The sequence below is a fragment of the Saimiri boliviensis genome, chromosome 7 (genome assembly GCF_048565385.1).
Source record: "Saimiri boliviensis isolate mSaiBol1 chromosome 7, mSaiBol1.pri, whole genome shotgun sequence".
Taxonomy (NCBI): domain Eukaryota; kingdom Metazoa; phylum Chordata; class Mammalia; order Primates; family Cebidae; genus Saimiri; species Saimiri boliviensis.
In genome coordinates this window covers 40139153-40164503 of record NC_133455.1, presented here as the reverse complement: position 1 = coordinate 40164503, position 25351 = coordinate 40139153, and the positions used below count along the sequence as shown (strand labels likewise).

General features: G+C 41.7%; 1 protein-coding gene and 1 long non-coding RNA gene across 5 annotated transcripts in view; one reads left to right on the top strand and one right to left on the bottom strand.

Annotated features, from left to right (window-relative positions):
• Positions 1-25351, top strand: part of PLEKHG7 (pleckstrin homology and RhoGEF domain containing G7) — a 65672-nt gene that overhangs the window by 2752 nt on the left and 37569 nt on the right. For 3 of the 4 annotated variants that reach the window (XM_010338488.3, XM_010338486.3, XM_074402436.1), the window contains exons 2-5: positions 903-1627; positions 2480-2502; positions 20556-20683; positions 24682-24722. In XM_010338488.3, the coding sequence (XP_010336790.1) occupies positions 1088-1627; positions 2480-2502; positions 20556-20683; positions 24682-24722 (732 nt within the window). In that variant the 5' untranslated portion in view covers positions 903-1087. Of the gene's footprint in view, positions 1-902; positions 1628-2479; positions 2503-13427; positions 13627-20555; positions 20684-24681; positions 24723-25351 lie in introns of those variants that run through there. The other variant, XM_010338489.3, reaches the window with a different exon arrangement.
• The window catches only part of LOC141585091 (uncharacterized), a 50970-nt gene that overhangs the window by 3517 nt on the left and 22102 nt on the right, over positions 1-25351 (bottom strand). The window lies entirely within an intron of this gene.

Here is a 25351-nt window from a genome sequence, read left to right as displayed (position 1 = left end):
CTTTAGGAAGGTACAGAATAACGGAACTGCAATAAGTCACTCCCATGAATCAAATTGTGAAATAAGAGTTGGCTTTTCTTGAGCATGAGAAAAGATAATTCTGCATGCATGAATCATGGAAAACGCCTCCATGAATAGTAGGTTGCCTGGCGACATCTTGATTTTTCTTTTCAAACTTGCAAGTCATTTTTCCAAAATGTAAAGATCAATAGGATCTAAAATAAAGACAATGCCAGATACTTTACATTGGTTACCTTCAAAGCTTGTCTCACTCTGTAATTTAAACCTTGAGAGGAGAAAGCCTTGTTTTTGTATCCCTGGGATGCACCAAAGTATGTCCTTCCATACATAAATATAGATGATAAGGAGGATTTAATGTATATTTGATTCTCTTAAGATGAAATCATCACAAGGAGAGGAACTGTGTGGTTTCCAAGAAGTATCTTAAGTTACCAAAGTTGTTTTGTTTGTTTGTTTGTTTTTGTTTTGTTTTGAAATGGAATTCTGCTCTCGTTGCCCAGGCTGGGGGGCAATTGCATGCCACCTCAGCTCACTGCAACCTCCGCCTCCCAGGTTCAAGCAATTCTTCTGCCTCAGCCTCCCAAGTAGCTGGGACTACACCAGCTGCCACATTGCCCCGCTAATTTTTTGTATTTTTAGTAGAGACAGGGTTTCACCATGTTTAAAGTCTTTTTTGTTTGAACCTAGAAGGAATATTAAGTAGACAGTAAACAGATTTCAATATGCTATTAGATGAGAAGGCTGGAGTCACATATATTAATATCTTCTGAACGTAAAGGATGCTGATGTGAGCTGAACTCTATCTCCTATGAAGAATTAGAAGTTTTCCTTTGAAATTTTAGATCTTTTTTTCTCACTGCAGTCTCCCTCATTTGCTACAGATTCCACAGTCTGCTCTTCCTCACTAAAGATGCGACAACCTGCTTGAAATTCTCTGAAAAAGGACAAAGAACTGCTAGAGGAAGTGTGGTGCTTGAATGCAGAAATTGAGCAACCTCCATGTGATCCAGAGAGCAGCAACTCAGACGTCGCCTGGAGCCTGCTACCAACAGGTCCTCTTAGCTTTATGGAGAAAACAGAGTCACTCTGTCCAGAGGTGCCAGCCCGAGGCTGTGGAGCCTCTCCTGGGCATCCGCTGAGGAGCCTGCCGAAACAGCACTGTGAGAACCAGGGGAGTCTCCTCCAGTTTGACCGGCAAGCCCCAGGCCGCATCTCCATCTCACCCACTTTGAGGAGATTAAGGAGCCGGGGCTGTGGGACTTGGCACTCACTGCCTCAGCAAGATGCCTCGCAGATGCCCACCTGGGAAGACTGGAGAGAGCCCGCGCCTGCGGGCTCCCCATGTTACCTTTCCAAGAGCCTTCCAGGAAGCCCAGAAGATCCTTCGTACTTGCTGTCACCCTTGGGACTGCGCTCAAGATTGACCCCTGAACCTGAAAGGGCCCTGAAGACAGCTGACTCACTGGAGTCCCAAACCCGGCCCACTGACAAGTATCTCCCTCTCGAGCTTCAGCCTGTCAATGAAGGGTCCCTACACCAGGCCTCTCTTCTGCAGGAAGAAGGCCACTTTTTGCCCAGCCCCACCCCACGATGCCCTAGTCCTCAGGTAACACAGCTCTAAACCTCCTACCTCTCAGTTGGCTAACCACAAAGCAAAATAGGTCTCAGAGCTGCTTCGTTCCCCCAGGGGCTAGGAGATCCTAAGAAAGGAGACAGCACAGGAAGTCACAGTGAGGGAACACATTTTCTTTAGGAAGCATTGGCTCTGAAGTGAAAGGAGGGCGGCAATCTGGGGAAGAAAGAAAATAATCTCACTCACTTTCTTCTGTCCTTGGAGGCACTTTAAGAAAGGACTCACCTGCCAGGCACGGTGGCTGGCATCTGTAATCCCAGTACTTTGGGAGGTTGAGGTGGGTGGATCACGTGAGGTCAGGAGTTCAAGACCAGCCTGACCAACATGGAGAAACCCTGTCTGTACTAAAAATACAAAATTAGCCAGGCGTGGTGGCGGGTGCCTGTAATCCCAGCTACTCGGGAGGAGAATCACTTGAACCCATGAGGCAGAGGTTGTGGTGAGCCGAGATAGCACCATTGCACTCCAGCCTGGGCAATGAGAGTGAAATTTCCTCTCAAAAAAAAGAATAAAGGAAGGAAGGAAAGGAGGGAGGGAGGGAGGGAAGTAGGGAAGGAGGATCAAGGCCAGGCCACCGATGGTCTGTCAGGCAGCAGACAGCAATGGGGGCCTTCTTGCAAATGCACACTATTTAAAGACAACGTGGTGTCACTGATTTAAAAGGAGAGAAAGAGCCAGTTACGGTATTCAAATTTCCAGTCCCACCAAAATGTAAACCATTTTTTAACTAATAGGGTTCACTGTTTCTCCTTTCAATATGTTTGCTTTGGAGTTTGGGATGGGTTTGAGCAAGACTAAAACATATATTCTTCAAATTTATTTCAGGGAGAAGAATTGCACCCATCCAGGTGTGTATGCATTTATGGTCTCTGGTGCTATGACATCTGTTGACTATTTACTATTACATCTTTATTTCTGTCCTGACATAGCAAAGCTGATGGTGCGTACTGCACTTTGTTTTACAGCACTCAAGTCACTCTTCACATTTACAGGTGCAAAAGTTTGGATTTCAAGAATATCCCTGTAAGAGCACAGCATGTTGGGGCAGGATACGACATCCATATGCAGTTGTGGTTTTCATTTTGAATTGTCAATGTCTTGGCCCTGTGGCTTAATTAACATGCAGTTAGTAATAGGTTTTGTCTGCTAGAGAAAAATAGAAAGGCCAGACATATTCCACAGCTTTTCAAAAAAAATTAGAGGACAAAAAATGAAAGGAACACAATGTCCTGGTTAAATCTAGGGTGACCTTTAAAATACCCGTTATGATAGAGTGTGCCCTTATCCAGAATGAAGTAGACTGTGTCATTTCTGAAACCAGCTCTAAACTTTCAACATGGCCCCCTGGTTGTAGCAATGGATCTTCCATCCTTGACAGGGATGAAGAGTTTCTGTGGCCGCAGGGAAAGATCCATACCAAATTCCATCATTCTGACTAGCAGGATTGCCAGGAAAGCCCTCATTTCATTTGAAAAGTCACAGATTTTTTTTTTTTTTTTTTTTGGAGAAAGAGCCACTGTTTTATTACTGGACCTCCAACCTCAAGCAATAGTTTGCTGTTCATAGCAGTAAGGATACCATCCATTTACACATTCTTTGTTGATTTTAACCCTCAGTGACCTAACTGTGTCAACAAAAGTAGAAGGTACTTACCAAGCCATAGGAAAATGTAAATTGTTATGTTGGTGTATCAGTTAGCTATTGCTAGATAACAAACCACTTAAAATAACAGACAGTTACTGTTTCTTATAAACCTATGTGTTCCCTGGGGGTGAGTTGCTCTAGGCTGGATTTAGCTGAGCAGTTCCACTCCAGATGTCCCTTATCCTGCTCATGGGATCTAAAAACTCGCATGGGTCCATGGGATCAATTGAGCAGATTCTTTATACAGTGAGGGGAGAGGTTCAAGAGGACAAGTAGAAACATGCAAGGCTTCTTGGGACCTGGGCTCTGAATCTGGTCTAATTTTATTGACCAAAGTAAGTGTCTCAGTTGAACTCAGGGTCAGGGAATTACATGTTACCAACAATGGAAGAGCATTGTAGTCTTATATGGCAAAGTGTATAGATGTAAGCATTGGGGAAGAGTGGGGCTCTTAGTGTAAATCTTCCATACATGTGAAACAGAATTAAGCTCTAAGATGAGATCTAGTTCAGTTGTGTCAAAGAGAAGTGAAAAAGAGTAGACTTAGAAAGAAATGAGATATATAGAGTTGGATTATTTTAATAGGATGTTGAGAAATTTTATTCCTTACCCTAAGAGCAGTGTGAAACCATTTAATAAATTGATGTGATCAGATGGATGTCAGTTATACTTGGGATTTAGATGCAAGCAGACTTAAGTCAAATAATTAGAATGGTCAGGTATGAGAAGCTTGTGAGATTATAATGAAGGCAGTGGAGTTAAGAAGTATCTCATTATAAGAGATATTTAGGAGATACAATCCCCCAGACTTTGTGAGTGGTAGCCTCTTAGGGGCGAGGGAAAGGAATCTTCAAGAATGACCTCCAAGCTTCTGGCTTGTACAATTGGGTAACCAAGGTTTCCATTCACTGACCTAGATAAACTTGGGTGAGGAAATGAAATATGGTGGTTGGGGTATAGGTCTTGAGTTCACGTTTGTACATGTTGAGTTTGAGGACCTATGAAATATCTGAGTGGAGATTTTGAGTAAATAATTGGTTAGAGAAGGCATCAGGGAAGGATATATTATATGCATATTTGTGAGTCTTAAACCAAGGAATGTTTCCTAGAACAGGTAAAGTCTGGGTCCAGCTCTGATTATTAGACGGAGCCAGCAGACATAAAGGCAAATCAATGGGATGCATCAAGCCATTTGCAAAAAATGACATGAAGGTAATTTCCATTGCCATATGGAATCTTTGTGAGGAAACAACAAAAATAGTCTTGGTAAACTTTAAAAGAACAGCTAGGTCAGGCCAGGCATGGTGGCTCATCCCTATAATCCCAGCACTTTGGGAGGCCCAGGCAGGCAGATCGCTTGAGGTCAGGAGTTTGGGACCAGGCTGGGCAACATAGTGAAACCTCCTCTTTACTAAAAATATATTTTTTAAAAAAATTAGCTGGACGTTGTGTAAGGAACCTGTAACTCCCTTCTTAGCCTGTTGTCTTAAAGGTAGGAGGAACCCAAAGCGTCCAGGTGGCAATCTTAGCTTCCAGTTTAATAGAATCATTGTTGTGTTTGCTGGTGGCAGCATTCCTCCCTCTGGAAGCTCTAGGCCAGCAGAACGTAATGTTGCAAGAACAGGAAGCAAAAATTTGGCTAGTGGGTCACTAGAAGTGATGGTGAGTGGTGTCACTTCCACTTCCACCTCTTGATTCCTGAACTCATAGCGAATCCTGGCTAAGAGAGAAACAGTTCCATATATTGGATGCAGATTCAGAGCATACATGGCCTTCAGGAGAAGTTTGCCCCAGCCCTGCAAAGTATCATCACCTAGTTGGCATTATAATTGTGACTTCAGAAGGCCACTCCACCATTCTGTCTATTTAGCCGCTTCAGGATAATGGGGAACACAGTAATACCAGTGAATCCCATGAGCACAAGCCCACTGCCACACTTGCTTCAGCCATAAAGTGAGTGCTTTGGCCAGAGGCAGTGCTGTGTGGAATACCACACAAATGTCTCATCAGTAAGTCGAGTGTGTTTGCCACTTCTTGCTCACTGGATCCAGCCAGCGTAATGTCATCACTGTAATGGACCAGTGTGCTATCAAGCAGTTCTTCTCAAGTGTAGGACACCTTCTAATGGGTCACATTCTCAACCTCACCTCTAGGGACCCACTGGGACTTTAGCCCAGTTACAGGTCTAAAAGCAAACAGGGGTGTTGGGGGTGGCTCCTGAGGAGAAGCAACATTATCTTGCCTGCAGACAGGGCTTATCTCCTCAGACAAAGGTGGAAAGGCTGCTGATGGCAGTGTGGGTCAGGCAGGGGATGTCGCCACTACTGGGGATGGGGAAGCTATTTCTTTTGGCAAAAATGGTTCATCAGAGTTTACAAACTGAGTGTCTCCAGCTTTATCAGGGTCCTTCTGCACATCCCCATTCCAAGTGGCAGGATCCCATTCTTTTCCAATAATGCCTTCACGTTAACAGTAGGCACCTGGTGAGGCTGTGCATACACCTTTCTCTGCAGGTCAGCCACTCACATAAGAGCTTGTGTCTGTTTTTCCACAACTTCAGCTCTTTCTTTACAGAAGAGAAGACTCACTCAGGGTAGTCTTAGCAGATTTGAAGCTCAGTGTCTGCTTCTGAAGCTGGGAATTAGAATTCCTGAGTTTCTCATTCACTCTCATCACTTTGTCCACTGAACTTAGGAGCAACCAAGCAGCTTCATTATGTTCCTTGGTTCTCCACATATGGTCAAAGGTATTGTGTACAGAGTCACTAAACTCCTTGCCTCTCACAGGCGGTGAATCAGGAGTGTCAAATGCATTTATTTTGCATAACTCTCTAAACGGTTCACACTAAGGACTATCAGTGTTCTCCATACTATTAGAAGTAGAGTCCTTAGCATTTTGGGATCTAATCATATGAAGCAGCCAACTCCAGAAACCCCAAAACCAAAAAAGAACTCCATTCTTAATACTCTGTTCCTCTAAAATCACTCCTGGTACCAAAATCTGTATTAGTCAGGGTTCCCTAGAGGGTCAGAACTAATGGGAAAAAAAAAATTATATATATATGTATATAATATATATTTGTAATAAACTATAATAAAATATAAATAAAAATAAAAATATATAATATATATTTATAATAAACTCCCCTTTATATATATTTATTATATATATTTTATATATTTATATAATATTTATATATTATATATAATTTATAATATATATAATTATAATATAATATAATATATATAAATTATATATAATTTATATCTAAACTATATATGAATAATATATATTAATAATATATAATTTTTATATATAATTTATATGATATATAATATAATATATGTATATATAATAATATAACATATTATATATACATATATTAAATATATATTTATATGTATAAATATATATTATATATGTATATATAATATGTTTTATATATATATATATATCTATAAAGGGGAGTTTATTAAGTATTAACTCACATGATCACAAGGTCTCACAATAGGCCATCTGTAGGCTAAGGAGCAAGGGGAGCCAGTGCAAGCTCCAAAGCTGTCCAATGTTCAAGGGCAGGAAACATCCAGCATGGAACAAGCACGTAGGCTTGGAGGATAGGCCAGTCTCAAATTTTCTCGTCTTTCTGCCTGCTTTATATTCACTGGCAGCTGATTAGGTGGTGCCCACCCAGATGAAGGGTGGGTCTGCCTTCCCCAGCCTACTGACTTAAACGTTAATCTCCTTTGGCAACACCCTCACAGATACACCCAGGATCAATACTTTGCATCCTTCAATTTAATCAAGTTGACACTCAGTACTAACCATCACAACATCCTTACATTACTGCTAATAAATAAGAACTGAAAGAAAACAGCCCAGACACATCTGCGATCTGTCTCTCTCTACTCCCTATTCTCTTCTTCCACATGTCTCTGTGGTCTTTTCTGCAGCAGCCATTTGTTCGAAGAGCCCACTTCCTTTGAACAGGTGTTTACCAGGCTGCATTGCATGACCATGTAAGGTTAGGTGAAGAGTGAAGAGCTCTGCATGAGGCCCCACTGTCCATGCAAGAGCAAGGTGCCTGCCTTAAAAAAAAAAAAAATAGGCTTATCAAATGGTATAAACTAGGATTTAGCAAACTACAGCCCATGGCCAAAATAGTCTATCACCTATTTCTGTAAATAAAGCTTTATTGGAACACATCCACGCCCACTCATCTGTGCATTGTCTGTGGCTGTTTTAGCACTGTAATGGCAGAGTTGAGTAGTTGCAACCGAGGCTGCATGACCCACAAAGCCTAAAATGTTTACTATCTGGCCCTTTAGAGAAAAGGTGGGCTGACCCCTGGCCTATACAATTAAGAAATGCTTTCCTCTGTGGCTTCCAATCACAGCAAAATTTTTTTGCTTGCAGAATAGACAGAAAACCTTTTCCAAAAATACTGAATCTTCTATTATAGTGGTTTGGCTGGGCAGGTTTTGAGACAAAGTCTTGCTCTGTCACCCAAGCTGGAGTGCAGTGGCGTGATCTCAGCTCACTGCAACCTTCGCCTCCTGGGTTCAAGTGATTCTCTTGTTTCAGCCTCCTGAGTAGGTGGGATTACAAGTATGCACCACCACACCCGGCTAAGCTTTGTGTGTTTAGTGGAGACAGGATTTTGCCATGTTGACCAGGCTGGCCTCAAACTCCTGGCCTCAAGTCATCTGCCCACCTCAGCCACCCATAGTGCTGGAATCGCAGGTATTGTGGTGTTTTAACATGTAACCTGACAGTGTGTAAGCGAGAAGTATCCAATATACCTGTAGTTCTGAAATCAGCTAACTGGTAGTTTTTTCTTTGTGAACTCCTTCTTGCTCCCATTCCTCTCTCACTCTGTAACATTTGAGTGAAATCATACTCATTTCAAGCCTTCCTCTCTTATCACTAGAATATGGCACCTGGGAAAAGAATCTTCACAACTCGTTCTTACTCAAGGATGAGGGAATTTAGCCTTAACAGAAATATACTCTCATCTTTCCAAGGACAGCCAGTCTCCCTTTTGGGTTTCCCTGCATCCTATAAATGTCTCCATCATAATATCTAAAACTATATTGTGTTTCTTTTACATTCATCTGCCCCTGAGAATCTAAACCTTCCTGAGAGCAGAGACTGTTTCTTATTTACCTTTGAACCTCTAGCATCCAGTACCCAGAAAGAGTCTACTTCCAAAAAGATGAATGGAAGAAGGAAGACAGGCAGGTTGGCAGGCTTCTTGGATTACAATGCCGTCTCCCTACCTCCAGTGTATTTGCATTTTAACAAAAGGCAGCTTGAAGTCAAGCAGTGAAGCTGTGTTTGTGGAATCTTAAACATCAGAAGGAAGTGAGGGAGATGAATTTGTAGGTAGGGAAACCTTCCTAGCATCCCTTAAATTTTGTATTCACAGGAAGTTGTCCATCTCACCTAGTTTTCAGGTCAGTCCTGAAAGTGAGAAAAGAAACATACATGCTACATTTCTTTAAGAGTATAGACTAACCTTCCAGTGCTCAAATAGAGAGTAGGAGAAAAGTTAAATATATGCATATTAGCCAGTGGGGCAATATTAGCTTGAAAGCGAAATGATGAGATATTTGAAAGTCTGTCTTGAGGGGGAAAACAAACAAACAAAAGTATTAAATGCCAGAAAAACTTCCTCCAAAGTCGGATTCATCTGAGGTTACCATTAGGGGGCAACAGGACAGGGAGTCAAAATCTACTGGAGTCAAACTCCCTGAATTTGAATCCTAGCTCCACTTCTCTGTGGCAACACGATCTTGCATGATTTCCTTAACCGCTCAAAACTTCAAAGTTTTTCTCCCTGAAGTGGAGATACAAATACAGTCACGCACTGCATTCATGATGTTTTAGTCAACAATGGGCCTCATGCGTGACCATGGTCCCGTAAGATTATAATAACGTAGTTTCACTTACCTAGTCTCTGTTTAGATACACAAATACTTCCCATTGCATTACAGCTGCCTACATTATTCAGTACAATAACATAACATACGTGTTTGTATCCTGGGAACTACCATTTGTATCCTGGGACACCTGACAGACCAGGTGTGTAGTAGGCTACACACCATCAAGGTCTGTGTAAGTTCGCTGTGTGATGATCACACAGTGACGAAGTTGCCTGAGGATGCATGTCTCAAAATGTATCCCCATCATTAAGCAATGCACATCTGTAGTGTTCATCTCACAGGTCTTTCTTTTGAACTGGTTAAATAATATAACTCAAATAGTAGCCATGGTTATTGTTACAGAAACCATTCATCCAGCGCTTTCCACATGTAACTCATTGGCTTATTCTTTCTAGAATATTCTAACCTCTGAGTTAAATATTCTAACATCAGGAAAAACCAGATGTAATGTATCTGTCCTTTAGGTTCAATACGATACAATATTAAACCCCACACACTTTTATTTAAAATCCCTTATGGCCCTAGCACTGTCTGTTAATACTCTAGAACATACTAGAGGAGGAGAAGACTGTCAGCTTCTTCAGGGCTTTACAGCTTGTTGGACAGGATTCAGAGAGTCATAGGCAGTGTGTTATTAGTGTTCATTACTCAAAAGAGAAGACTGTAGCCCGGGGAGCCTTTCCGATATGGGCATGGTGGAAGGGGAACCGCATGCCATTCTTCCACCAGCATCAGCTCATTTATTAGTTGATGCAAAAGTAATTATGGGTTTTGCCATCACATTTAATTGTGGCAAAAAATGCAATTACATTTGCACCAATCTAATAAAATGTAAGTTCCAGGAAAGTGGGGTTTGCCTCTGTTTTGTTTATTGCTTTATCCCCGGTACCTAGAACACGGCCTGGCAAATAGTAGGTGTCCAATAAATGTTTCAGGAAGGAAAAAGAAAAGAAAAAGGAAGTCGATTCGCAGTTGGGTTTGAACACACATTTTAGGAGAAATTGTATGGTCCCCTGTTGTTTTGTGTATTTTCTCCTCCAACTATTTATTTGGCTCCCTCCAGCTCCTTTTGACCTCCTCGACCTTTCTTATTATTTTGTGCTTGTCTGTGTAGAAATCCCCACAAACCCCCTGGGGATTTGGGAATTTGTATAAGTATTGCTTGATCCCACAATCAGGAGTATGTTGACTTGTCCAGAAAAGACAGTAATCTAGAAAGAAGGTGAGATTTCTGGGCAGTTACCAGCAGTTACCCTGGTGATCTGAACACATGTGCTCAAAAACTATGACTGATTTGACCCCGCAGCCACAGTCCATGGCGGTTCTCACACACTGATGAGACTCTGAAGAGGCATCTCTGTTCTGTGTTCAAACTGATACGTAGAGCACGAGTCTTCCATTTGTTCCCTCCGCATTTCTGAGAAATAGCCATCATGGTACTGGCTTCTGGGTGGTAAACTAGAAGCGCCTCATCCCGTCTACCTTCTCATTTGCATTTGCAACAAATGGAATGCTTTGACAGAAAGTTGAATTGGAAACCACAGTCAAACCTACAAAAGCCCATTCCCAACGACGTTTTGGGCTCATAATGGAAAAATATATCCCAGATTTAACCAAGAGAGCTGTAGTTCAATAACTGGCAGTCAAGTTGTCATTTCTCTTTTGATTATTTTAAAAAGAGATTTTTAGAAAAAGTTTGTTACTGATGCTTAATTTGCTCTTCCTGTGTAATCAACTCATAGTTATAAGCAAGCATTCCAAATTGCACTATATTTCTTGCATAGGGTAAAACATTATGATTCTTAAAATGGAATGCCTACTTTTTCTAGACACACAATTGCTGAAAAGCTGCCTGCTGTGAAGGGCTACATTTACCATGAACTTTTACTACCAGACAAGGACTATAGTTTCTGATAAATAGGGTCTGATAAGGCTGCCTAATTTAAAAAAAATCACTGGACAACATTTGTAGCGAAGAAAAAGATATGACTATGCCTTAGCCAAGTTGCAGTGTCTTCAATAAGATTTTTATTCCTTTAAGACACACATATCACTAAAGACAATGGGACTTCCCATATTCTCTAGCCTTGGTTATTGTTTTTTCTTAAAATTTGCACTTGGGGATTAAGACCAGTAGTTCTTGGTTCAAGTCTGCTGCACAGAAGGAATCTTTTAAACATGTAAATGATCTATTAGTCATATTTCTAAAAGGGGAGCTTTGAATTCATCATCTTCAAACATTTCTGCCAAGATAAAGGTCACCACACAATTCCTGTCCACACCCACTGGCCACAGAAGGAAAGACAGGGAACGATGCTCCTGGATCTCACACTTGAGAATGCAGGATGCAGACAGCCTCACGCTGCACGCTTACTTTCCACAGAAGGAAACGGCAGTCCAAGGAAACAACAGGCCAGGGTCACTGTTGGGAATTCGGGTCCTAAGTTGGGTGCCCTTGCCATTCAATGAGATTGCCCCATATTTGTTTCCCTTGGCTGCTATGATAAGTTACCATAAATCAGGTGGCTTAAAACCAAAGAAATTTATCCTCTTTCCATTCTGGAAACCTGTGTTCATCTCACAGGTCTTTCTTTTGAACTTGTTAAATAATATAACTCAAATAGTAGCTATGGTTATTGTTACAGAAACCATTCATCCAGCGCTTTCCACATGTAACTCATTGACTTATTCTTTCTAAGATATTCTAACCTCTGAGTTAAATATTCTAACATCAGGAACACCAGATGTAATGTATCTGTCCTTTAGGTTCAATACAATACAATATTGTACCCCACATTCTTTTATTTAAAACCCCTTATGTCCCTAGCACTGTCTGTTAATACTCTAGAACCACAAAAGTCTGAAATCACAGTTGGGCAGAGCCGAACTTCCCCTGAAGGCTCTAGGGGAGGGCTTTCGCTTGCTTCTCATACAGGCGTTCCTTGACTTGTGGCTGTCCCACTTTAATTTCTCTCTCTGTCCATCTTCACATGCCCTTCTCTCTTTGCTGTGTCTCTTCTCTTAGTATCTTTTTTTTTTTTTTTTTTTTTTTTTTTTGAGACAGAGTCTCACCCTGTCACCCAGGTCGGAGTGCAATGGCACAGTCTCAGCTCACTGCAATCTCCGCCTCTCAGGTTCAAGCCATTCTCCTGCCTCAGCCTCCTGAGTAGCTGGGATTACCTGCGTGCATCACCATGCCCAGCTAATTTTTTATATTTTCCGTAGAGATGGGGTCTCACCATGTTGGCCAGGCTGGTCTCGAACTCCTGACTTCAGGCAATCCATCTGCCTTGGCCTCCCAAAGTGCTGGGATTACAGGCATGGGCCACTGAGCCTGGCCTCTTAGTGTCTTTTATAAGGACACTTGTGGTTGTATTTAGGGCCCACTCAGACAATCCAGAATAATCTCATTTCTAGATCCTTAATTTTTTTGTGCTTTAAAATAGTAGTATATTTTTCTCTTCTTCCCATTTACAAGTCTTTTTGGAGTCAGACCTGCATGTTTAAATTTCTTTTTTTTTTTTTTTTTTTTTTTTGAGACGGAGTTTCACTCTGTCACAGACCGAAGTGCAATGGTGCAATCTCAACTCACTGCAACCTCCACCTCCCAGGTTCAAGCAATTCTCCTGCCTCAGCCTCCCGAGTAGCTGGGACTACAGGCACCTGCCACCACCCCCAGCTAATTTTTCTGTATTTTTAGGAGATGGGATTTCACCAAGTTGTCCAGGATAGTCTCAATCTCTTGACCTCATGATCCACCAACCTCAGCCTCCCAAAGGGCTGGTATTACAGGCATGAACCACCATGCCCAGCCCACATATTTGAATTTCTAATTCTGGCTCTGTTATTCACTACAACAATGTGACCTTAGTTCCTTATGCATCCCTCTAAGCCTTAATTTCCTCTGGTCTAAAATGAGTACAGTAATTTCCACTACATAGGGTGCTTGTGAAAATCAATATGATAATGCATGTAAAGCGCTTAACAAAGTGTCTGAGAAGAATCAGTTCTCAGTAAATGCCAGCTGATTTTAAATTAGAATAATATTCACCAAGATCCGTCTATTTCCTACAAAACGTACACATTTGAGATCTACTAGGGAACCCATTTCCAGCAGCCAGAGACATTTCTGGCACCAGCACGTGAGAGCTGCCTCATTGTTGAGTGCTGACGCAGGGCGCCGGGCCTGCTCAGCAGTGGGGTAGGGGGAATTCCCGGGATGCTCTGAATTGTTGCGCTCTCAGCCCACACCATGGACCTTCAGATCTTCAGCAGAGCACAGAATAAGGAGACATTCTGGTACCAGAAGCGAGACGAGATTATTCCAGCAGCCATGGGACTAGTCCCTTCGGATCTGACGAGCTTGGGGCAACGCAACTCAGGGTTAGTGAAAGAGTGGCTGTATTCGGGTTTCTACATGGTGGGTGGGGGTGGGGAAGGCCAGTAGAGGGGTGTCCAGCCCTGGAGAGCTGCAGAGTCCGGGTCAGACACCCAGTTATACAATCTTCCGAGTCCCGAAGCTTGCCCTGAAGCAAAGAACCAGAATAGCCAAGCATAAAACCAAAAAAAAAAAAAAAAAAAAAAAGCATTTCTCAAGGATATTTGTTTAGTTGTGTTTCTCTAAACAAAAGAAGGGCAGCATGGAGTTATACTGTACTTACAGGGTGACAGTGGGTTGCCAGCAACACCCTAAATAGTTTGCCTGTGTTATTAGTTTATTCACTAGCTTAGTCCTCCTGTGAGAAAATCCAATCTCTACAAATACTCTTCCCTGTCTTCTTCACATCAGACACCCCTGCCCCACAGACACCACTTTGTTTGCTGGAGGGGGATAAGAATTCTGAATTCACTATAATTGCTCCCAGTGGATAATCAATACAGAATTGGAGACATTGATCCTGCATGAATGCCACGTTTTATTAAAAAACACTCCTAATATTTAGAACAGCTAAATGAAGGTATCAGTTTGGATACACACACCACCCACCATGAGACCTAAATTCAAAGTCATGTTGAACTCATTACAGCTATTTGACTTAATACCATTCATCCAAAGATCTGAGCAATCCCAGCTGACACGGACCCAGGTCTTTTCTAGAGTGCCCAGAAATCCAGTCCACTGCCAGGCACGGACTCAACATAGACGCACATTTTCTGCACCAATCCATGTCTCTTTATGATACTGGGTGTGAATGTTCTGATTACTTTCCTGGTTCTCTGCATGGCTACAATAGTGGTTCTTGATATTTTTATTAACTCAGGCTATCTTTTGACTAACAAAATATATTTCATACCACAGAAATTTTGTTATGCCCTTCCAGAGGCATATTCACATTTCCAGAATAAGCATTCATGGATTTTGAACACCAAGGCAAAAAGCCAAGGTCATGGATCAAGCCATTTACGAGCTGGTTATCTTATCCCTGCTCTGTATGTGCAAATTCAGCTCCAAATTTGACCTTTGTACTCCCAAATGGATGCATGATGTCAGAAGGTATCCCAGACAAGAGCAAAATGGATAGGGGTAATGTAACCAACCACTTTTAACTGGGGAGGAGTGAGCACTCAAACTGCATTCTGCTTTTGTGTATGCATGTAATTACTCATTTATGTTCCAGAATGGAAAACAAATGCATTTAAGGACTGTCAGTATTTTAATCTATAGGTCAACATGTCTATTTATTTGACAAGCTTATCTGAATACTTGTTCTATGTCAGATTCTATGCTAAGTGATTAGATTCTGTGATATATAAGATCCAGTATGAACCGTTGATGTATTTGTTATAAAGAGACAAGGTAGGAGTGGGGAAGGGAGGGAGAGAAAGAGAATTGTCCCCCCACGAGTGGGTCAGAAAAGATTTATGGAGGAGGAATGTCTAAGCTAGAATTTAAAGATGAATACAAGTTTTTCAGGCAGACCAAGTACAGCTAAGCAGGCAGATGGGAACTACCTGAGCCAAGGCATGGAGGCGTGAAGTGCACAGTGTGTTTAAAGAACAGTACACAGCTACCTATTCTTGGAATACACATTCTGTAGGAGTTTGTGTAGGGAAATGGCAATGATCAATCACTCTGACTACATGTGGGTTTGGTTATTGTTCCATTTACTTAACAAATGTTTACTGAGCTCTTACTAAACAGAGGAATTTAGACCAGGAGCTGGAGCTTAGGGTGGTAGAGGAAATAAGACATGAATCTACAAAACGACTTTATAAAGTAAGATACTTTCCATGAAAGAAGATGGTTTCATTCATTCATGTTCATCAGCAACAATGGATTAAGTTCTAAAGTAGCACCTACCAACACAAATGATCATAAGACATGTTTGTTGTACTTAAGAAGCATCAGTCTAGTAGAAAAGACAGATAAATAAAACATGATATTATAATATACTCAGTAATCAGTCGAATAGCGTTCACTGGCTGCTTACCAAGTTTTGGACACTGTTCTAAGTGCTTTATATTAATTAATTTAGTGCAGCCTCACACAATATTATTATTGGCTGCATTTCCCAAATGGCAAAGTAAGGACCAGAGAGGTTACTTAAGTTGTTCAACCAAGGGTCACAGTGCTAAGATTAAACTCCACGAAATTTGACCCCACATTCTTTACCACCACTCCAAAGAACTATAGAAGCAGGGAAGAGAAACACATAAGCCATCCAAGAAGGGGTCAGGGAAGATGAATTATTCTACCCCAATAGTAGCTATATGCTCTCTAAGGTCTCCAGAGAATAGAAAAGCAGTTTATAGAATCTTGTGAAACTACCAAACTTAATGATACTAGAGTGTATAACTTCTAGAGTTCAAGCTCAAAAGAGTCCATTTTTCCCCAAAAATTCACCTAGATTATATTTCTGATTCAAATGATTGTTAATTTTTTCAATCTCTACCCTGTTGGGCCTCTTTAAATGCCAAAATCTCATTATGTGCTTCTTAGATTTTTATCAAGAGAACTATACAGTTGATGGTGAAGCTTCTGACATATTAGGGGTCTTCTTTTTCTGAGCTCTCAGCATTTTATGTTATATAATACCTTCTGAAGACCATTATAAAACCTCCTGGCTGGATTTATACACTGCTAATCGATTATATGTCAATCCCAATGTCCTGTATGCAATATGATGAAACTGGAATTATGTTTCTCATTCGAATTATTTTAACTTTCTCAACACCCACCTAATTAGGTTCCTTCCATCCTCGTAACTATCATGGACATTGAGTTGGCAAACAAAAAAGGAAAGTTGTAAGAAGTCACAGCCCTAATGATCTTCTTATAAAACCAAATCATAAAGTGGAGAAAAAATCTATCAGGAGTGTAGAATCCCGAAAGATGGCTTCATTCTTAGAGGAGGAATCCAGGATGAGAGATCTGTGTTAGTAAGGATAGCATTTGCCTGCATGTCACAGAACCCAGCTAGAATGACCTAGGCAAGTAAAGGGTGGGTTTTCGGTGACATAACCAGATCCCAGGCACCTATTTTCTTATTCTGCTGTTGTGTTTGCAAAAGTTCTGGTATATGCTCAAGTTTCAAGATCTATTCCAGATAGCAAGAAGGCAAAGGACAAGAGGTAAACAGAAGAAGCTAATTGAATCTGTCCCTTTTGAAAAACTTTTTCCAGAATTCACATGCTTGAGCCTCCATTTAAATCTCGTTGGCCGGGTTTGGGTCACATGGTCTTCACTAGCTGCAAGAGACTCATAGCAGGTCAGCCTATGACCTCAGCACATATCACCCCAGACAAAGCAGGGTTTTAATAGCAAGAAAAGGAAAGAGCATGCACATTCGGTTGGCACATTATCTATTATTACAAGAACAATGATGGCTGCATTCTCCTAAAGTTTCCTAATGTAAAAAACAATAAAAGAGCAGAGAAAGGGCAGGTGAAGTAGATTACAAGATCCCAGGAAATATAGAGAATTGAATAAAGCTGAGCCCAATGTCACTTAAGTACTTCCCTTTTGTGCTCCTTAACAGAGAGAACCCCTGGGCCCAAGTCTCATTGTATGAGTACGAGTTAGACTTGGGGAAGGCAGCGAAGAAATAAAACATTACCAGCTAAAGCACCAAACTGGGAAACACCATTTTGTTTGGTGAATTACGACTCATTCCCTATTTCCAGAGATCAAATTGTAAGGTAAACAATACGGGGCAGGTAATTGAAATCAGATCACGGAAGGCTTGTAGGCGTGCTTTAAAACTGTGTTAATCTGGCATAAGCTGAGAATCATCTGAGGTGTCTTAAGCCAGGGAGAGAGAGTTCAGACTTAAATTTTAGGTAACTCATCTGTAGTGACCATGTATAGGATGGAATCAAGTAGATAAAAAGGAAGGGTTAGAAACAAGGTAAGAGGTGACCATGTTAATACAATCAGAAGATGTTGAGGCCCTGATCTGGTAGAGACATGGAGAATTGCACAAATATGAAGAATTACCTCCTCTAAGTATCACGGGAGACGTTTTGGAGGAAGTAGCCTTTTATAACTGAAAATAAACTTTATTTTGTGTCTACAGTGTATATCTAAACAGTCTGAGGCATCCTTTCTTCATATATTTTGTAGAAAATTATGGAATATAAGTTAATTAATTATAAATTCTTAAATAACTTTTTCTACTATTCATAAGTAAAATGTTTTGAAAAGGATTTTGGCAAAGCCTGAAAATGTGAAATAATACTCAAAACCTAAAGGTAGGAAAGGGCTATATCAAGTTACTTATATCCTCAGAATCCATTGTTCTCCAATTCTGGTGAGTATCCAGAGAGCTGGGTAAAAATACGGATGCAGACACCCACTTCAGATTTACTAAATCAGCATCTCCACGGTGGAACTTGGGGATGGGTATTTATAATTAACTCCACAGGATATGCTAACCTACCCTGGTTTTCATCAGCAGCATGATGAACCTACCGGCATAATATGGACTCCAACTTTAGACATATTGACAAGAAAGAGAGCATGGGATCTGAGAATGTGCAATTAAGAAGCAAGAGACAGAAGTGCAGGCAGAAAGGCTCATATAGAAGGTCAGGACCATGGAATTTGGCTGCAGAGCATGGTAGGACTTTAGCAGCAACTAGGTAGGAAAGTGGAAAGAGCAGAGGAAGGACTGTGACAGGGAGACTAACAGGGATCCAAGCACGGTCACTTTTGGGAGTGGGAGGGCGCTAGATGGCAACAGACAAAATCAGAACATCCAAAAGGATATGACAAACCTGGGCTCTCAACTTTCCAGGGAATTTCATAGCTATGCTTTTGTTGATAAATCAAGACAAATGTCTTTCTATGTAAAGTAACATATATATGCTAACTATTTGTTGGTGAAAATACAGAGTTTACATTGGTCAACAAGCAGAAGAAATTGCATCTCTCTCTCCCTTAGAATAGACCAAAAGAATATCTGAACAGTTCTGATGAGAAAACTGTGAATCCCTCTGATTCCATGTTATTAGGAAGGTCCTCAACATGACAGACACCTTACCGCTTTTGCTCCTTAGAGATCACTGAGCAAATGCCTGGTGGCTTTGGCACTGTTCCCCCACTGTGTCTGTGACATCACCCATTTATTTTGTGAACATCCTACAGACACGTTTTATGAAATGGGCCAGAGGAAAGGACATCGTAGGGGAAAGGAGAAGGGCGGGAGAAAGGGGAAGGTAGATAGTCCCGTGTGATGAACTTTTCTAACAGCACTTCTCACTTTTCTCTGGGAAAAGTACAAGTGGCTGACTTTTAACAACCAGCTTCAGCTTGTCGGGGTACCATGGTCACCCCCATGCATCCTACTGCCTTCTGAGGCAGGGTGCATAATTTGCAAAGACTTCTGTGTTTGAGGTCTTTTTCCTAATATCCTTCTGAGTCAGAACAAGCAGTTTGCATTTGTGTTGACAAGTCGAGGTGAGCTCTTCTGCTTTGGATTACTCAAAACCGTAATTGGCAAGGAAGTCTCGAAGAGGCGGTGAGTAGATGTGTGGGGCATCTGTGTCATCACAGCCCTCCCGTCCCTCCCAATCCTTCCTGACAGAGCAGCAGCAGACAGCTTGAAGCCATTCTGCATGACCAGAGGTGGTCTGAACCATGAACCTGACTAACCCAGCTCTAATATCTCTCCTCATATCTTTAAAAAAAAGATTTTAATTCAGGGGGGTACATGTGCATATTTGTTCCATGGGCATATTGCATCATGGAGGAGATCAGGCTTCTAATGTACCCATAATCCAAATATTGAATGTTGTACCCGAGAGTTAATTTTGCAACACTTACTCCCTTCCCACCCCACCCCTCCTCACTTTGGGAGTCTATTGTTTCCGTCTTTATGTCCATGGGTACCCATTGTGTAGTGCCCACTTATAAATGAGAGCATGTGATATTTGACTGTCTGCATCTGGATTAGTCCACTTAGGATAATGGCCTCCAGCTCCATCCATGTTGCTGCAAAGGAAATGATTTCATGCTTTTTCATGGCTGCATGGTATTCTGTGGTGTGTGTGTGTGTGTGTGTGTGTGTGTGTGTGTGTATACGTGTGTGTGTATATATATATACCATATATATTAGATAAAGAAAATACAGTATATATATGTGTGTGTATATATATACGTGTGTGTATATATGTGTGTATATGTGTGTATATATGTGTATGTACATATACGTGTGTGTGTATATATGTGTGTATATATACGTGTGTATATATACATACATATGTGTGTATACATATATGTGTGTGTATATATACACACATATATACACGCACATATATACACACACGTATATATACACACACATATACACACACACATATATAAACACACATATATATACACACACCATAGAATATACACACATATACACACACACATATACACACATATATATATACACACACCATAGAATATACACACATACACACACACACATATATACACACACATATATAAATATGCTGTATTTTCTTTATCTAATCAACCATTTGACATTTAGTTCAGTTCCATGACTTTGCCACTGTGAATAGTGCTGTAATGAACATATGTGTACAGGTGTCTTTCTTATATAATGGTTTCTTTTCCTTTGGGTAGATACTCAGTAGTGGGATTGTTGGGTTAAATGGTAGTTCTATTTTTTGTTCTTTGAAATATCTCCATACTGTTTTCCATTGAGGTTGCACTAATTTACATTCCCAGCAGCAGTGTATAAGCATCCCTTTTCTCTACAACCATCCCAACATCTGTTGTTTTTTGACTTTTTAATAATAGACATTCTGAGTGGTGTAAGATGATATCTCAGTGTGGTTTTCCTTTGATCTCTTGTGCACAGGTTCTATGAACACAGGCGAAGTTCTGTGGTGCTGAACTTACCTGGACTTGAGGTGTTCCCCGGGGACCTTCTGGTGTCAGATGGAGCTGCTGACTACCTATGCCACCCACTTCTGCTGCTGAATTCAGGTTCTGTTCATTCAGCATACTTTCATTCCATGCCCACTGTGGAACAGATACTGCCAGAACCCGGGGAAATTTTCAAAATATTGTATAATTAGTAGAATATATGCCCTGACCAGTTAGAATCAGCTTCACCAATTACAACAGGCACCAGCTGTTGCTGGAATTACTGGAACTAGCTAAGTACCAGCCTTGGTGTTGGACCAGGCGTCCCCAAACTTTTTACACAGGGGGCCAGTTCACTGTCCCTCAGACCCTTGGAGGGCCGTCACATACTGTGCTCCTCTCACTGACCACCAGTGAAAGAGGTGCCCCTTCCTGAAGTGCGGCGGGGGGCCGGATAAATGGCCTCAGGGGGCCGCATGCGGCCCTCGGGCCGTAGTTTGGGGACGCCTGTGTTGGACATTCCATTTACAGAGATGAATAAGGTATGGTTCTCTCCTTAAGATGTCTTCTGGCCAAATGTCTTATCCCAGGCCCAGGACTTGAGACAGGTGCAGCATGTTAGATCAGAGTGCCCTCTCCAGGCTGGTGAGTAGCCTCCCCATTATTGCTGTCATGTGCATCTCCCATTCCATTCCCAGGCTTCAGCCTCACACTGATATCTTCCAACCAGGGTGCTACCACGGGGAGGCAAAGGTGCTGGTGGCAGATGAGTGTCTGATAGAGAAGAGGCTTTAGGGATAAAGCTCCTGCATCTTCAACTCATTTGTGAAATAAAGGAACAATTAGGTGTTCAGGGTGTTTTTTTCTAGATTCTGAGGATAGGTCAATCAAATCCTTTGAGAGCTAAGAGGAGACTTAAAGATTATCCATCTTTTTAAACTGGTTTAGTTCTTAGCAGAGTCCTTTTTGCAACAGAATCCTTACTTGGAAACCCGATGAATAAAACAAATCCAGGTGAAGCTACAATGTTTGCAGCTGGGATGAGCCCCAAAGACTCACCTCCAAGGCATCCCCAGGAGCCTTGGACACCCGGCAAAACAGTTTGAAAACCACCAGGGTCATCCCTCAATCACACATGTGAAAGTGAGACCCAGAAAGGAGAAGTGGCATAGTGGTGGAGTCAGCTGGTTTGTGCAGAGAAATGGAATCGAGGCTCCTGGCTGCGAGTCGGTGCCCTCTCTACCAGCCTGCAGCTGTCATCATCTGTCATCTATTGTAGGGGCAGCTGCAATCTCCTGTATGGGGAGCCCAGGACCACCAGTGAATAAGTCATACATGTTTATAGCTCTTTATTTTTACACACCCTTCCAAGCCTACTTACTGTCTTATATGATGCAGTAGTTCAGCTGAACAAACCAAGAGGGGTCTGCTTGGGGACATGCCCCTAGAAATCAGAGCTAGTTCAAAACACAATGTGACTTTAAAAGAGGTTAGTGTGTTTTATGAGGCTTTAGAATGCTCTCAGTTAGTTAACAACTAGAACAGGGGTTCCCAAAGGCTGTCTCGGACCAGCAGCTTCGCCTGAGTTGTTAGAATTGCTAGAACTGCAGATTCCAGGCTCTCCACCCCACAGACTTTCTGAATCAGAAACTCTGGGGGTGAAGTCCAGCAGTCTGTTAGTCTGGTTTTTTTGGTGGTGGTGGTGGTGGTGGTGGGTTTTTATTTATTTATTTATTTAGTGAGACAGAGTCTTACTCTGTACTCACCACCACACCTGGCTAATTTTTCTGTATTTTTAGTAGAGATGGGGTTTTACCACGTTGGCCAGGCTGGTCTAGAACACCTGACGTTAGGTAATCCACCCTCCTCGACCTCCCAAAGTGCTGGGATTACAGGCGTGAAACACGATGCCCGGCCAGCAGTCTGCTTTGTTTTGTTGTTGTTGTTGTTTTTCATGAAGTTAGATGAACTCCAACTTCATCTAACTGTTTTGTTTATTATTATTTTTTTTTTTTTTTTTGAGACAAAGTCTCGCTCTGTCACCCAGGCTGGAATGCAGTGGCCCAATCTCCACTCATTACAAGCTCTGCCTCCCAGGTTCAAGCTAGTCTCCTGCCTCAGCCTCCTTAGTAGCTGGGACTACAGGTGTGTGCCACCACACCCAGATAATTTTTGTAGTTTTAGTGGAGATGGGGTTTTGCCATGTTGGCCAGGCTGGCCTCAAACGCCTGACCTCAGGTGATCCACCCGCCTCGGCCTCCCAAAGTGCTGGGATTACAGGTGCGAGGCACCATGCCTGGCCTAGCAGTTTGTTTTTTAACAAGCTCTGTAGGTGATTCTGATGCCAGCTCCAGTTTGAGAACCACATGCTAAGGAATGAGGTCATCATTGCTTCTACAGCTCACTAGCTGTTTTGTTGTGTGCCTAGCATCCTGGTAGATACCACACAGCAAAAGATAAGCAGCATCCTCCCTTATACCCCTCGATGCCCTCTTCTCAAGGAGTTTAGGATAGAGGCCTCATGTTCCCAAGGCATGATCTAAAGCAGTGCTGCTCACACTTTACTATGCATATGAGTCACCTGCAGATGTTGAAATAAAGATTCTGGTTCAGCAAAGTTGTCTATTTAAGGCAGATAATGAAAGATTGTGAATTCAATAAAGACTCATAAATCTTGTGAATATTTACAAAGCTTTCTCAAGGCTCCAAAGCTAGAAAAGCACAGGAGAGAAACTGGCCAAGGACCAGGGACCTCAATTATTGCAGTTCAAATTGGATGTAGTAATTTACCACCAGGCATGTGAGAGCTAAGTGTGGTGAAGCTGATTTGTGCCTAAGGGAGAGTCCACCTAATCTCCCTTTTGCAAAGATCAATAAGGTGGTCAAAATGAATGAGAGGATAATCTGTTGGGCAGGTGGCTCCCAAGGTTACCGTGGGAAGGTGCCTTAAGCACATCCTTTGCAGTAAATGCTGCTTAGATCATTGCTTCCCTTTGAGTGAATTATTATGCACACTCTCTTGGGGGATCTGATAGAAAGAGAGATGGGCATGTAAGACATCCGTTTTGCATACTGAATGGTCAGAACATGCCACCCACACCTAAGAGACAATTTTCAGCTTTTTCTAGGTAGCATTACAACTTTAGACAAACAGCATAAAAATCAAAAGGCTAGAATCCAGTCAAATCTCTTTCCTTCCTGGTCTTCAAAAGAATAAGGGATTGAATAATGGCTTTCTTTTAAACTCAAAGCAACTCCTGGAAGCCCCAACATAAAAATGCATGACTTTGGGGGGGTGGGGTTTGAGACGAAGTCTCACTCTGTTGCCTAAGCTGGAGTGCAGCGGCACGATCTCGGCTCACTGCAACCTCCCCCTCCCAGGTTCAAGAGATTCTCCTGCCTCAGCCTCTCCAGTAGCTGGGATTATAGGCACATGCCACCACGCCTGGCTAATTTTTGTTTTTTTTAGAGATTTTTTTAGTAGAGATTGGGTTTCACTATGTTGGCCAGGCTGGTCTTGAACTCCTGACCTCTGATCTGCCCACCTCAACCTCCCAAAGTACTGGGATTACAGGCGTGAGCCACTGCACCCAGTCGGTGATGTTTTAATGTTCCCTATTTTCAGAGTCTTCATTTAACCACATCTGGGGATTATGAGTTAATGTAGTTTCCAAGTCTCCAATTTGCTCGGGCTATTAAAGTTTGTATGTGATGGGATGATTCTGGTAAGACAGTGTAAAATGAAGGGCCTATCCTTTTAGCCCCAAAGTGCTGTGGCTCTCTGTCTTAAATACATTACTCAACATCTTTAGTAAAGTTTATAAATTTCTCCTCAAGTGGTGAGGAAAAAATGTTTAAATAATTAACAGTAAAGAAACAGGGCAATACCACCTTAAGGCAGCAACAGAATACCAACTTCTCGGTTGCAACATTGCTTCATTCACTTGTCTGTAAAAATGTAAATATTCATTTTGTGCATTCTCAAGAGAAAGAGAATTAAAGCAGGATGAATCCTGTTTGGCTAATTTTCAAAAAGCAGGTTTTGTAAAGCAGTGCAGTGATCTGTCACTAGTTACTATAAGTACTTGTAATAATAGATTGTCTTTAATTTCACCCAGAATCCAAAAAGCCAAGATGGCCTTTCTCCAAAAGAGGAGTGGTAAGTGTTGCGAATTGCCATTTTTGTTTTAATTAAGCCTCCTGTAGCTAAGAAAGTAAGAAATGTCTGAAGAGCCCCTTCATTCTGCTTTATCTTTGCATAAAAGCAGATGGCACGTGAAATATAAATGATATCATCACATCCGTAGTATTGGCTACAGAACATGCCAAATGGTGCCAATTTGTGCAGCGAAACAGTGCTAATTGCCAGTGGTTAATTAGCTCTGAAAAAAAGCACAAAGCAATCCTAATATAGTGATGCTTTACAACACTAAATTTATAACTTGCTGCTTAGAAAGCAGCTCACTCGTTGAAGCAAACTTGCACAAATGTATGCCCCAGTTTGCAGTTCATGCCGTGTATATTGGGAACATTGAAAAATGAATGAGATCTTACAGAAACAGATTCCATAAATACACTTCTATTTCTGGGAAGGCCAATGGGATTAGTCCTAGTAGGTTTAAATTCATTCTTGGTGCCATCAATAATTGACGAGTTATCTATCTCAATCAGTGGTCCCTAAGACTTTACTGTCTAGGACAAGGGTGACCACAGTCAAGCCATTCCTTCTGGCACACTGTGGAAAGAGGGAGGGAATGTTCATGATGTCAGCATGACTCCTCCTCTTTT